General features: G+C 34.3%; 1 protein-coding gene across 2 annotated transcripts; it reads left to right on the plus strand.

The window, feature by feature from the left end:
* The first annotated feature begins 961 nt into the window (after positions 1–961).
* LOC139515886 (uncharacterized) lies at positions 962–15,584 on the plus strand. 2 transcript variants are annotated; one of them, XM_071305631.1, is made up of 12 exons: positions 962–1,039; positions 2,302–2,521; positions 3,487–3,745; positions 4,093–4,284; positions 7,382–7,569; positions 8,122–8,281; positions 8,922–9,033; positions 9,270–9,420; positions 12,793–12,937; positions 13,960–14,131; positions 14,558–14,730; positions 15,470–15,584. In XM_071305631.1, exons 2-12 carry the CDS (start codon positions 2,336–2,338, stop codon positions 15,526–15,528), a joined length of 1,797 nt encoding a protein of 598 aa, XP_071161732.1. In that variant the 5' UTR covers positions 962–1,039; positions 2,302–2,335; the 3' UTR covers positions 15,529–15,584. The 2 variants fall into 2 exon arrangements, with proteins under 2 accessions (XP_071161732.1, XP_071161731.1); XM_071305630.1 differs by having other exon boundaries at positions 969–1,039; positions 2,314–2,521.

The following is a 15,584-nucleotide window of genomic DNA, read 5'->3' on the forward strand; positions in this document are numbered from 1 at the left end:
CCAGGAGGTAATGAAAAAAGATATAGCAACCATATCCTGGTATACTCATAGTCTTCGAGCAGAAGTTACTGCCAAAAGGAGGTAAGAGAAGGTAAAGTTTCAATACCCTTGAGGATTATAGTCCTCTAGTAAAGGCAACGAGCAAGATGTAATGAAAAAGGTATAGCACGGTGCCACAGATACCCTCCGAGTAGAGCTTATCACCAAGAATGAGTAATGAGAAAAGGAAAAGCACCGAAACCCTTGGAGACTAACAATCCGTTGGCAGCCAGGGGTAACGACTAGAGGTAGTGAGACAAATTATAGCACCGATACCACCGGAGACTGGTAGTACTCGAGTAGAGGTACAGATCAAGAGGAAGTGAGAAAAGGTATAGCACCGATCCCACGGATATACATAATATCCCAGTAGAGTCAACGACTAGATATAGCAGTGATATCCCTTGAGACTGCTAGTCCGACAGCAAATGAGGTAATGATCAGAGGTAGTCAGAAATGATTGAGCACTGCTTTCAGTATGTAAGATATCCATTTTGAATAACCTTCATCTGAGACGCTTCATATTAAAAGTTGTGAAAGCTAAACAATAATACATTGTATAACTCGTACTCCGAGTCGAGATTAAAACAAAGGGGTTCCTGATGGGAATGCATAAAACGCAATTATATTCAAGAGGGATGTATTATTTATGTTATTTTTCTATAAATCATAAACTATAGATTGACGGAGAATAGTTATTACTGAAACTATGAAAATAACACTGACTATAAAGTGCATGGTACGTTCAAGGACTGGAAATTCACATCACTGAATATAGGTTGATAGTAGGCGTACTATACCCTCAAGGACCGGCAGTTTCCATCACTGAGCACTGGCTAATAAGCAGTTGATGCACTCAAGTTTTGGTAGTTCAAAATCAATGTTGAATACAGTAGTCAAAAATAAAGGTCGTAAAGTAGACACATTGTAGTACTGATAAGATCCTGTATATAGAACAAATACTAGAACGGTGCAGCATTGTTGTTCCACAGATCAAAAGGTAAGGTCATAATCGTCTTAATTTTATTGAAAAATTGAAATCGAAAGTTATGTGCATATTTTATTATCAGTAGATCTTAGTAAACATAGAGAAGATATTGTTAAGGCTGTTGTCACATTACATTCTATAAATTCAGAGATAATTTCGAGGTTTTTATCATTGCGAATAATGCGGCAAGTTGAGTATCACAATAATAAAAACTCGCATTTTGAAATCTGACGCATAATATCTGTATACAGCTTTTCATATAAGTCTAGATAATAAAAGCACGCAATAATTTCTGAATTACATCATAACATACGATAGATCACGATAAGTTTTATAATTAGGAATTATGCATACTACCTGAATAATGTTAGGTACTATATTTCGATTTAAAGGGCTTGACCGTTAAATCGCGTTATCAGAGGAAGGCAAGACTTGCGACAGTTCATGCACAGGTCAATGTAACGCGCATGTCTTAATTCGATTACACGGCATATCAATTTTAACAGCTAAAGCTAAATTAGGAATTATGCATACTACCTGAATAATGTTAGGTACTATATATAATAACTGGAAGGAAAAGACGAATGAATAAAAGTTAAAACAAATGTTAAAAATAAATATTCATAGTATTTAAACATCTTTAGAAACATAGACATTAAAATGTTCAGCACAATATTCTATATTACAAATAATTTCTTATTACAAACTACGGTTGTATATTTTAATGACATTTAATACTGCACATTTGCTCTGCTTAAGAAGAAGAAATTTAGAGGCTGATTACACCATAGTCGCTAACTAATTATTAACATCCATCAAACAAACTAACCATGTGGAGAACTGAGTCAGTAGTTCCTGCTCTGCTAGAGGAACTCTCCTGTTATTCTTGATTAATTCCGATGAACCGATAACAAACTAGAGGAGACCCCCATCAGTAGTTACTGCTCCTCTAATAAAAACACCGTGTTATTCTAATGAAAAACTTACAAATCCTGTTAGAAACTGGTGGAGATTAGTAAATCGTCTCTAGTGAAAAGGTTGGTCGGATTTTTAAAAAAGATTCCGACCAACCGTTTACAAACAGACAGAGACAACATAAAAACCGTATTACATACCAATGAACATGAGAACCTCCAGTTCTCTCAATGTCAAAACACATGAATAGGTTCTGATACTATCAAATTGATTTCCCAAATATAGTGTAATTTTGCTATAACTATCGTCAGAACTATACATAGCGTTCGACAACATATAGATAAAAATGATTGTTTTAGGATCTCATTTAGGATTTCCCAAGTTGGTGGCAACATGCAGGAATTCATCAGCTGGTTGTTACTGGCATCACTGACATCGACGAGCGCCGAATCACAGGGTGTTTACATCTCACAGGCCTGGTCTGGTGGTTTCCATGGACATGTAACGCTATCTCCAAGTCAGGATTTACATGGATGGGAAGTTCATGTCAAATTCAGTAAACCGATTGACTCATTAGAGGTATGTCAGTAAACGTGTTTACATAAATATCAAATGTATATCATTAATGTGGTATCTACATACGAGGTTTATATGTCAGTAAACCGATAGATATTTTAGAAGTATGTCAGAGAACCAGAAGATATATTACATGTGTGTCAGTAAACCTATAAATACTTCCGAGGCATGCCGGTCAACAGGTAGATTCATAAGTGAAATTTTACTGAACATATAAATACAATATATTTGTTTGTATGAAAACGGACAGATTCATTAAAGATATTCCTTCTTATAATACTTGTTTCTTTTCATTTGAGCTATTCTGGATATTGAATCTATAAACAGTTATTTAATACGTGTAAAATTAAAACGTGATAAGCTATTCTAGATCATTTTAGATGTATATCAACATGATAAATTAAAGTAAAGACCATTGAACACTACAAGGGTTAGAGGAGTATACTTTTTGTTGTACGAAAAAAAATCAGATTGAAAATTAAAGCATACCTTGTCCATTTCCAAGTAAAATGGTAATTCACTCTTCAAATACCTGCAAAATTAAAGTTCATATTCTAAAATCAATGATGTTTCTGGCGAAAATAGATAAAAACAGCAGCGTAGAGAAACATCATACTTTTGACCAACTACGACATATTCTTTAACTTATAGATTAACATATAACGAAAACTTAAAAATAGTCATGCAACTGCTTTTGATCGTAATTGTACAACTATGAACTTGCTAGTAACGTGTGCTTCAATCTCTATTTCTTGGAAGCGGGCTGAGATGACTCATAGTTGAAACCATTAAAAACCACACGTCAATGCAGACGATACAATTGTGTGCCGCCAAAACACAATAATCATAGTATACAGTCCCGTAAATTAATACAAACAAGCTAGATTGGGTTCTACATTTCTTATAATCAGATATACACAAGTATATATACGCATACAACACTATCTTCCTTTATCTTTGTTATTTAGGTTTGGACAGCTAAAGTTTCAGCTGTAAGTTCTGATAAGACGGAATATACCTTAACAAACAAAGATTACGATCGGGATATACATGGAGGAAGTGAACTGCAAATTGATTTTAATGGTCACATGTCAGGGGATACGGCTCCTACAGCTACATTAAGTAGTGGCGGAGGATCATCTCAAACATCAGCACCCTCAGGAGGTGGTGGGTCAGCTACAAAGGCGCCTGCTACACAGGCTCCAGCAACATCTGCTCCCCAGACAGGTAATCGTTGAACGGTCAAGTGTAAAAATTTCTGTAACACTAAATTGAATTGCCAATTATGATTTATGACTTTTGAACACCAGTACTCTTGTTGCCTTTATCAAACAATTTACTTTTATTTGAATGCACATTAACTATTACCTTAAACTTTACATCACTCATCAACTTCCTGCAGAAATTATCTTCAATGTGGTATTTTTTCTTAAAAAAGGGGATTTCTGATAGTCAATCAAATGGATTATTCATAGAATGATTTACCACACTTTTTTGCAATGAGGAGATAAACCATATCCCACATGCCAAGTTATTGATTTCAATCTCAAACACTGAACTGCTTTTATTTTCAGGAGGTTCTTCTAACCTTAACTCTCATCCTAGCACGAAGTTTGATTATGCCAAGGCCTTGAAGCTGTCAATTTTATTCTTCGACGCCCAAAGATCTGGACGATTACCAAGCAATAATCCAATTCCATGGCGTAGTGACTCAGCAGTAAATGATAATGGAGACGGTCATGATCTCTCTGGAGGATGGTATGACGGTAGGTTTCATAACTGATATTACAGTGTAACTTGTCTAATCCAACTAGGGGACCAGAAAAAAAAATGTCGGATTGAGCAGGGTGTCGGAATACTCATGGTTTTTCTGCAATGATATGCATATTTTTGGACCATGAGCATGTGTCGGTTAAAGCAGGATGTTCGATAAGGCAGGTTACACTGTATAAGAACAATAGGGAATATTATGTATTCAAATATCATGTAAACACATGTCGACTGTAATGTTTGTATCGTATACTACGTGACAATACTGCATTGTGTGTGCAGTCTATAATTACTCCCATTCAGTAAGATAGTCATGGTAGATTAATTACTCCTCACAAATGGTTAAATGTTATCACAAGCACGACGAGTATTGTAGTGTTATACATTTCATATTGAAGAAACATGTTTCGTATAGCACACGGAAAATGTTACACACAATCGGTATTAAAACTAAGATATCTGAAGAACTCAAATCTATGGCGGTTTCAAAATCTATGGACGATTTCTAATCTATGGCAAATATGACGTTATATACGTTACAAATGAAATCTGTGGGAATTTTTTGTTTTCTACACATTTTTGGCAGATCTTGAAATTGCGTAATTTCTGGGAAAAGGAGTAACATAGAACGTCACAAATGAGTAACTACGTATTACATTGTCGCTTCCGATAACGATGGTGGAACCCATAGATTTGAACACCATTCCAGATTAAAGTATTTCCTTCTACAACAATTTGCGGATGGTGTGATGGAAGATGTGCCCTATTATCCAGAAGAAGGACACAATGTGCTGTACCAGTCGACGCCGGCGCTGAAGATGGGCACCGGTGTTTTCAATATTTTTTAGCAAAGGAATTATGGTTGATAATTTATTGTCTACGGCTGGCAAATTTTATACAGTGAAAGATAAAATTACCGGATACCAATTTGATTAAAATCGTCAGTAAATGAAAAAGACGAATTAACGATTAAATAAATATCATGTGAAAATTCAAACTTTTTTATTTTTATTTTTACTTTTTTATAAAAAAAGCAACCTTCTTGTTTGATGGACTTACAGTTGGTTTAATAGAGGGGTTAAACAGGTACCATAAAATTGAGAATGGAAATGGGGAATGTGTCAAAGAGACAACAACCCGCCCAAATAAAAAACAACAGCAGAGGGTCACCAACAGGTCTTCAATGTAGCGAGAAATTTCCGCACCCGGAGGCGTCCTTCAGCTGGCCCCTAAACAAATATATACTAGTCCAGTGATAATGAACACCATACTAATTTCCAAATTGTACACAAGAAACTAAAATTAAAATAATACAAGACTAACAAAGGCCAGAGGCTCCTGACTTGGGACAGGCGCAAAAATGCGGCGGGGTTAAACATGTTTGTGAGATCTCAACCCTCCCCCTATACCTCTAACCAATGTAGTAAAGTAAACGCATAACAATACGCACATTAAAATTCAGTTCAAGAGAAATCCGAGTCTGATGTCAGAAGATGTAACCAAAGAAAATAAACAAAATGACAATAATACATAAATAACAACAGACTACTAGCAGTTAACTGACATGCCAGCTCCAGACTTCAACTAAACTGACTGAAAGATTATGATTTCATCATATGAACATCAGGCACAATCCTTCCCGTTAGGGGTTTAGTATCATACCATCATAACATATATGAGAAGAACATAACCCGTGTCATGCACAGATTAGAAAATGTCCCCTCCTCCTGTTTTAGACAAGTCATTGGTCGTATGTGTTTAACATTTGAACGAGGCACATCATTTAAACTTGATCTTAAAGTCTGTATTAGGATCCTCAATGCTCTTCAACTTTTTACTTGTTTGGCTTTATAAATATTTTGATATGAGCGTCACTGATGAGTCTTATGTAGACGAAACGCGCGTCTAGCGTACTAAATTATAATTATGGAACTTTTGATAACTATTAACGTATGTAAATTCATCATTTACGAAATTTTTAAGTTGCCATCACGATTTGGTTGACCGTTATGGAATGGGTTTTTTCACATATGTTTATAGACATGTCCCCGTGGTCTTACATTTCCACCTGTTTTAGACAAGTCATTGGTCGTATGTGTACTGCATAGTTTCACATTTGAACAAAGTTTACCATAGATTTGGAAACACCAAAAATCCGCCATAGATTACGAAATTACAAAATTAGATTGAAGTCCTACATATCTACTATGGTTTTCTATAAATATCCATGAGCCTACTTTTTGTGATCAAATACTGGGGAAAATCCAATTTTATCCTGCTTAGATTTAAGAAGATTGATAACCCCTGGGATTAGCTTTGGACTTTTGTGTATTATTTATTTTTCTTGGACAACAAAGTTACATTCAAACATTAGCAATGAAAACATAAGCCATCTTTCTGAGTCTGCAAGCACATATGTGTCCCACTTTCGTAATAATGTGATGTCTTGTAAATCCTGTTTTACCTAGACTGTGCAGAATATTTTATGAGAACTTTTTATTACAACAAGTGATCTTAAAATCACAATTAATCAATTTGTTATAAAATGTAAATCAATTTTAAACCCAAAACTTTGGAAATTATGTTGCTGGTTGTTGCTTCTATTTGTCTGTATGTCTTGCAGGAGTCGTTGCTCGTTGTTGCTTTTATTTGTCTGTATGGCTTGCAGGCATCGGTTGTATATGGTTAACATTACCGGTTTAATATGACCTTGTGTACTATATTTTTAGCAATTACTACAAATCCCGTTTGATGTATCATTTTCCCCGTTTATGTGACATTATTATTATATGACACCAATATATATTTGTAAACGTCGGTTGAAAACGTAGTTCATGATCACTTTAAGCTAATTGTATAGAAAAAAAACCCGATTTGAATAATATCTCCAGTGAAGCCAGAATAACAGTTATGTACGCTGGAGTGTCATGTTTTGACATCAACTACCATACTGATCTTCGTTTATATTCAAAGATTCTAGCTCATAAATATCCGCTGTAAAAGTAACTAGCCAACTTGGACGATTAGCCATGCTATATTCCCCTAGAATAATTTGACTGAAGTGTAAAATAAATTCACATATTTTTCCTGCAGCTGGAGACCATGTAAAATTTAACCTACCTCAAGCTACAGCAACACATGTTCTGGCATGGGGATTAGAGAAGTTCAAAGACGCATATCAAGCTTCAGGACAACTCGATATGATGTATGATATGTTGAGAACGCCACTGGATTATTTTCTTAAATGCTGGCAACCTGACAGACAAGTTTATTGGGTTCAGGTTTGTTTACATCTTTATTTTGCGACGAAAATTGTAATCTTTAAATTGTTGTCTCATTGACAATTATCAGTTTTAGTTATTTTGCTGGTTTTATGAACATTGTCTATAAATTAGTTGTTTGAGTGAATTTCCAACCATGACAATGAACTCAAAAGGAAATTCCTTAATTCCAGAAAAGCATATTTGAACCATTGAATTACAGATCGTTTAACATAAACACACTAAGTTTCACTGAATTGATACATATTGATACATATTGATGCATTTGTAAATCTTTCCATATCTGCGAAATTTCAATTCGATTGACAGATTGTTAAAAAAAGGATAACAGAAATTTTAAGTTAAATGTATCGAAATACTGGTAAAACACAATAACAATCAATGATAGAGGCATTCTCTATAAAACCAAACAGTAAGGTGCCGAAAAACGAAATTACGAAAATAGAATAAGCCTGGTTTCGAACTCACTATATATATATATATAGCTAGAAAAATGTACATGAATACCGAATTCCGGTCACGAATTTAGATACTGGAAATTACGTTATATAGGTTGGTAACGGTGAGATTGACCACGGGTATTGGGGTCGACCTGAAGACATGCACATGTCACGACCGGCCTACAAAGTAACTGCAGGATCTCCAGGCAGTGATGTAGCAGGCAACACCGCCGCTGCATTAGCAGTTGGGTCTCTTGTATACAAGGATAAAGGTAATATGATAGCATAATGTTAAATGCTACACGGATACCTCGTATGGAGAAATTCCTCGTAATAATTGTAAAAACAAATTCACACAGCAAAAATAAAACAAAAAATCAAGAGGTTTAAACAGAATTTCAGGAACGGTAAATTTCAAAAAATCAAAATCGAACTTGATCTGTATTTGATGCTCTATGACTGTTGTAAAATTTCTAAAATTGGTTGTTCATCTCTCCGATGTTGGCCAATGGGTAATAATAACGTATTTAACATATTCACTACTGTATAATCTTACCTCTTCAAGGACTATTGACAAATATTTGACATTATTATCAGCAGAAATAGTTGTTTTTCAATTAACCTTCTTTAAAGAACATTGCATTAATATGTTTAACAAAGTAAATTGGAAAATATCGTTTTCACTCATGCGTAAAACGAAATGTGGGCTGGTCGTTGCCTTTTTCGTTTGAAATGATTTATATCTTGTCATTCCGGGGTCCTGAATAGCTTACTATACGATATTGATTTTACTCAGTAACCTTCATGTTTTCATACGGTCTTTGGTTTTTTGAACAATCACACCACATTTCTTCTATTCTTATTAAACAACTATGGAATGCTAAAAGGTTTATCTGAACGTTTTCTTTTCAGATGCGTCTTACAGTGCAAAATTACTTGCCGCAGCAAAATCTCTTTATGCATTTGCAAAAGCACATCCTGGTATATATTCAAACAGCGTTCCGGAAGCAAAAAACTTTTATGGGTAAGACTATATCACACTTTAAAACATTAAGATACAAACGCCTACCGATGCGCGTTCACGATTGGACATTTTTCAACTTTTGTCTTAAACCGGTGACATACGTTTTCAAATATTGATTACTGAAAACAGCATAAAAAATAGTTATAAATAATGTCAAAATATTTTCTGATGTTTGTTTGTTTTAAAATTGTAAAAGAACTGTTGTCGAAAATTTTATTTTATTTGTCAATGATTAGATCATCTGGATGGGAAGATGAAATGTGTGAAGCTGCAGGTGCAATGTATAAAGTGACAAAAGACCAGCAATATTTGAACGATGCCAAAGGATATGACAAAGGCAGTGCCGGATGGGCATATTCTTGGGATGCAAAGAATGCTGGTTGTCAGGTATTTTACAAAATAACAAAAAAGAGACTTGTTGCAATGACAGTAATCATCACATCTTGACCACTACGATAAAAATCATGACTTATCAATTATCGATGGTATATGTTTTTCTAACGAAAGGAAAGACTGGAATCGAGTTTTATTTACACCTGGGTAAATAACTAATCAGATTGCAAGATTATTTCTTCATAAGAAATAAGTAATACTTATAACTACTTGATTAGCGTACTATGAAAAATAGTATTACAAAAAAGACAAAACCAAATCTTTAGAAAAATTAAAAATAGACAGTCCCAAATCAAATTGCAAAATCAAAAGCTCAATCACATCAAACAAACGGGAAACCACTGTGTACCAAACTTTGAGGAAATGTTGGTCCTCAACGCTCTTCAACTTCGTTTTTAGCTCACCTTTCCTAAAAGGAAATGTGAGCTTTTGCCATCACTTGGCGTCCGTCGTCGTCCGTCGTCGTCCGTCGTGGTCGTCCGTCCGTCGTGGTCGTCCGTCCGTCGTGGTCGTCCGTCCGTCGTCGTCGTAAACTATTTCAAAGATCTTCTCCTCTGAAACTACTGAACCAATTCAAACCAAACTTCATCTGATTGATTCCTAGAGTATCTAGAATAAAGTTTTAATTCCCATTTCATCAAAAAACATGGCCGCCATGGCTAAAAATAGAACATAGGTGTAAAATGCAGTTTTTGGATTATATCTCAAAAACTAAAGCATTTAGAGCAAATCTGACATGGATAAAAATGTTCAATAGGTCAAGATCTATCATCACTGAAATTTTCAGAAGAATCAAACAACCCATTGTTGGGTTACTGTCACTTAATTGGTAATTTTAAGGAAATTTTGCAGTTTTTGGTCATTATCTTAAATATTATTATAGATAATGAGAAACAGTAAACAGCAAAAATGTTCAGCAAAGTAAGATCTACAAATAAGTTCATATGATCAAAATTGTCAATTGAGCCCTTAAGGAGTTATTGTCCTTTAATGACAATTTTACACAATTTGTTCATCATATTTGTTAACTTTAAAAAATCTTCTCCTCTGAAACTACTGAAGCAATTTTCACCAAACTTAAGCTGAATTATCATTAAGGTGTCTAGAATAAAGTTTGTGTTTTATTTTTTGTTTTGTCAAAAAATATGGTTGCCATAGCTAAAAATAGAGCATAGGGGTAAAATGCAGTTTTGGGCTTATATCTCATCCTTTCATTTTGCAAAAAAACAAAGAAATTGTTCCAGACCAATATTTATGATTTATAATGTAAACCTCCCACCCCCATAAAACCAAAGGATTTTTTTTTTGGGTGTAGGAGGTATATAAGAATTTTTCTGTCTATCTGTCCATATTTTTTGTAAGAACAACTCCTTTATGTATGTGTAATGAGACAACTTTTCACAAGAAACCAAATGACATAGAAATCAACAATTATAGGTTGCCATACGGCCTTCATCAATGAACAAAGATCAAACAGCATTGTCGGCTATATGTTGGCTTACTTTTAGAAAATCTTCCTTTGAAACTGCTGTATCAATTTCAGCCCAACTTAGGCTGAATGAGTTTCAGAGTATCTAGTATAAATTTTATATTTTATTTCCTTGTACGTCAAGAAACAACTGCTAGGGGTAAAACAGAACAAAGGGGAAAAATGTTTTTTTTTTGTCTCGCCTGCGACTTTTGTCGCAAAAAGCCGAGACTTAGGGATAGTGATCCGGCGGCGGCGTTAACTCTTGACTTAAAAGCTTAATATTTCAGAAGGTAGACGACTTGGATACTTCATACTTTGTATATAGATGCCTTATGTTACGAACTGTCCAACTGTCATATGACCATTGGCCTTGACCTCATTTTCATGGTTCAGTGACCACTAGAAAAAAAAGTTCAAATATTTTGCAATGTTAATTTCTCACTTATTATAAGTATAAATAGGTAATAATAAGTAACTATATTTGGTATGTGCGTACCTTGCAAGGTCCTCGTGTCTGTCAGTCAGTTTTCACATGACCTTGACCTCATTCCATGGATCAGTGAACAAAGTTAAGTTTACAGGGTTAAGTCCATGTCACAGAAACTATAAGCAATAGGTCTTCTATATTTGGTGTGTGGAATGATTGTAAGGTGTACATGTCCAACTGGCAGGTGTCATCTGACCTTGACTTCATTTTCATGGTTCAGTGGTCAAAGTTAAATTTTGATGTTTTGGTCTATTTCGCAGATGAATTGGTAGTTTTATAAAAATTTTGCAGTTTTTTGTTATTATCTTGAATATTATTATAGATAAGATATAAACTGTAAGCAACAGTAATGCTCAGCAAAGTAAGATCTACAAAAAAGTTAATATGACCAAAATTGTCAATTGAACCCTTAAGGAGTTATTGCCCTTTAAAAACAATTTTACAAAATTTGTTCATCAAGTTTGCTAACATTTAAAAATCATCTCCTCTGAAATACAGGTGAGCGATTCAGGCTCTTGAGAGCCTCTTTCTTATTTTTTTGTTCGAACCTCCCTGATAAGTCTTTTCTAGGGTATCACAAGCCCAGTAGTCAGCACTTTTTGTGCTGACATGAATTATCATTGATATTGTTATATTTATAAATTAACTGTTTACAAAATTTTGAATTTTTTGAAATACTAAGGCTTTTCTACCTCAGGCATAGATTACCTTAGCTGTATTTGGCAACACTTTTAGGAATTTTGGATCGCAATGCTCTTCAACTTCGTACTTTATTTGGCTTTTTTTATACCTTTTTTGGATTCGAGCGTCACTGATGAGTCTTTTGTAGACGAAACGCACGTCTGGTGTATATATAAAATTTAGTCCTGGTATCTATGATGAGTTTATTCTAAACAAAACGCGCGTCTGGCGCAAATACAAAATTTCAATCCTGGTTTCTATGATGATTTTAATATTAACAACAGTTATAATCCTGCCTGGTTTGGTACAGGCATTATCTTATGACGAAAATGTTGGATTAAACCTGGTTTTGAAGCTAGCTAAACCTCTCATTTTGGTAAATTGCGATATGAAAGATCACTGTTATTCCTTTTATCGTCAAGCAAGAGTGAGAAGAGATACAATTAAGGAAATATTCCAAAGTACGTATTGTTAAGTAATTTTAGATTTGATAGCATATTCCTGTGAAGTGTGATCTGTTATACACAAATGTCACAGAAATGTTTTAGCTCATTTGATCATTTTACTCCCGCCAGAATTTTCAACTGTGTTTATTTGCCAAAAGACCGACATAGCATCAATTGGATAGTACAGTAAATAATTGGACATATTTTTACCTCTTTTCAAATTTGTCTTCTGCAGGTTAATTTTCATAATAGTAAATACCTTGACTTTATTGAATTTTCAGTTATTACTTTGGGAGGCGACTCACGAAGGAAAATACAAAGGGAAAGTAGAAGAATTTGTAAACAGCTATGATTATGGAGGAAGTGTTCCGATCACACCATGTGGATTATCATGGAGAGATAAATGGGGATCAAATGGTTACGCTGGTATGTATTTGTTATTTCACATTTACGAAAAAAAGCATTACATAGGGATGCTATTTAAAAACCATAAGCCAACTAAAAGTTAGACAGACAACACGAGAACAAAAAGAATAACAACAAAAAGAATTAACCTCATGTTCAGTGGTTGTTGTTTGTTGATGTTGTTCATCAGTGTTTATCGTTTCTCGTTTTTTCAATAAAGATGAGACTGTGGTTTTTTGTTTGAATTGTTTTACACCCTACATTTTTTCTGACTGCGGTGCAAGCCAATGCTCTCTGTTGAATGCCATACTCCGACTTTCAATGGTTTACTTTTACAAATTGTGGCGTGGATTGACGAGTTGTCTCATTGGCACTCATACCACATCTTCTTATATCTAATTAAACTATCCGGTTAGTCAGAGAAAAAAAAAATATTGAGCAATACAAACTACAGCAGAAGCCGGTATTAAACGTAATTCCCATGAGAGAGTGACTTATTTCTGCTCGATTGCATATGAAAGTCAAAACACTGTCATAAGTTGCATCGGTTACGACACAATCGACGTGAAAATGACAGGTTTTCAATTTTGTATATTAAAAGTTCAACTATCTAGGGTCACGATGGCGTTATCAAACATTCGAAGGGATTTCCATTTGGAAAAAGAGAAAGGCCTGAATCGGTATTAATATTTTTTTTTCAGAAGAACCATACCATTTTAGAATTTTGATTCAAGGTAGATCTAGTTGCCATGTTACTATATGTTTTTACTACTTATCGACTTAACTTTCAATTCGTGGTGACTATGGAGAGTATACCGTTCATAATGTTGCTTATTAAACCTGGTGCCAAATTCACCATATACATTGAAGTTTAAAAGGAATACCGCTTTAAATATCCAGAAACCGCTAGAAATAAATTCGATAAATAGTGCCGATCACATTGTCCATTAATATCCTGCTTTGTGTTGTTATATTCTTGAACAAAATGTATCTGCATCACAATACCAATCTACATATCGATTACTAGTACTGTGGTTTTGTAGCTGGTGCATCGACGATAGCTGTGTTAGCTGCTGCTGACGGTATTGGTGGTGATAAATTCAAGAAGTTGGCTTTGCGGAATATTGATTACATGCTAGGTGAAAATCGGCAGCATTTCAGTTATGTTATAGGCTTTGGAAGTAACTTTCCAAAGAAACCTCATCACAGAGCAGCGTAAGTAATTGTTGATGCCTAACTTTTCTTTTACAAAGAGGGTGGTTAAGTTTACTACACATTATTCGTAAACAATAACATATTGACGACGTGATAGTCCACTCATCTGTAGGGGCTCATAGCTATGGTAATCAAAGTTAGTACAGCCTATTACTCTGACGATGCTTATGTAAAATGGATTGTCAATATGACAGATGCAATTGATATTGTTAACTAATCGTTTAAAAATGCAAAAGATACGGGAGTCATTTATGATACGGAAACAATATTCAGATATAGTTATCTTGAAAAAATCTTTTTATGAGTTTTTTTTTAATTCATCACCGTTACCTGAAGACTATTTAGATCAATACCTGGTGCATTGTATAAAAGATTCAGTGTTGACATGATAGTATGATGTTACAATTCAAGCATGTGTTTTTACAGAAGTTGCGCACCTGGGTATTGTGCAAATGCAGGACAGGATAGTCCAAATCAAATAAATGGTGCTTTAGTGGGTGGTCCTGGGCGCAATGATGATTATGAAGATAAGAGAGATGATTACATCAAAAATGAGGTGTCCGTTATTAGTAACGGTGTATTTCAGACAGCCGTCGCAGGTAAAGCACTTAGATTTAGTTACTTGGTGAATAAGGAACGTTATGCTATGTAAATATTTTTTCATCGAAATATTTTGCATACAATTAATTGTTCATATTTCCAAACGTGATCTTGTCGTGCTAATTGTTTTCAAAAGTTATCAAAGGTACCAGGATTATAATTTAGTAAGGATTATAATTTAGTACGCCAGACGCGCGTTTCGTCTACATAAGACTCATCAGTGACGCTCATATCAAAAATTTTATAAAGCCAAACAAGTACAAAGTTGAAGAGCATTGAGGATCCAAAAAGCTATAGCTGTACCATTAGAAAGCTTGGTTAATAAACTTGAACATCCGTCAGGAAATTATTGATATGGACGCAAGCCCTGGAATATTATATTGACTAAGATTTTTTTTTACAGTAGATTGAATTAAAAAAAAAAAATTCCTTCCTTTGTCCGTAAACAAATTATTTGTTTAATGTAATGCATTTGGTATGAAATAAAGTAATGCTTTTAGTTTCTTCTTAATTTAGAATAAGAAATTCATGTACAAAGGAAGAAATATGTTTAATATTTGTATACTTTTGCATAGGGAGAGGTAAACAGATCTAATGACTTGTATCCAACACTTATTAAATCTTCTAAAATATACACTCAGTAAAATGTTAAAATGTTGGATGGTTGCATAATAATTGATCTTTTTTCTATGTCTTTATAATATTTACAATTTAATAAAACTACGATTTATTTTTCAGGTCTTTACCATTTTGCTATCAATAACCAGCTTCCACCACCTCCTGCCCCAAAGTGCTAATTTAATAAAAATGATATAACTATTTGTCTTTTTAAAAAAATAAATCTAAAACGTTT

Source organism: Mytilus edulis, chromosome 3, assembly GCF_963676685.1.
Source record: "Mytilus edulis chromosome 3, xbMytEdul2.2, whole genome shotgun sequence".
Taxonomy (NCBI): domain Eukaryota; kingdom Metazoa; phylum Mollusca; class Bivalvia; order Mytilida; family Mytilidae; genus Mytilus; species Mytilus edulis.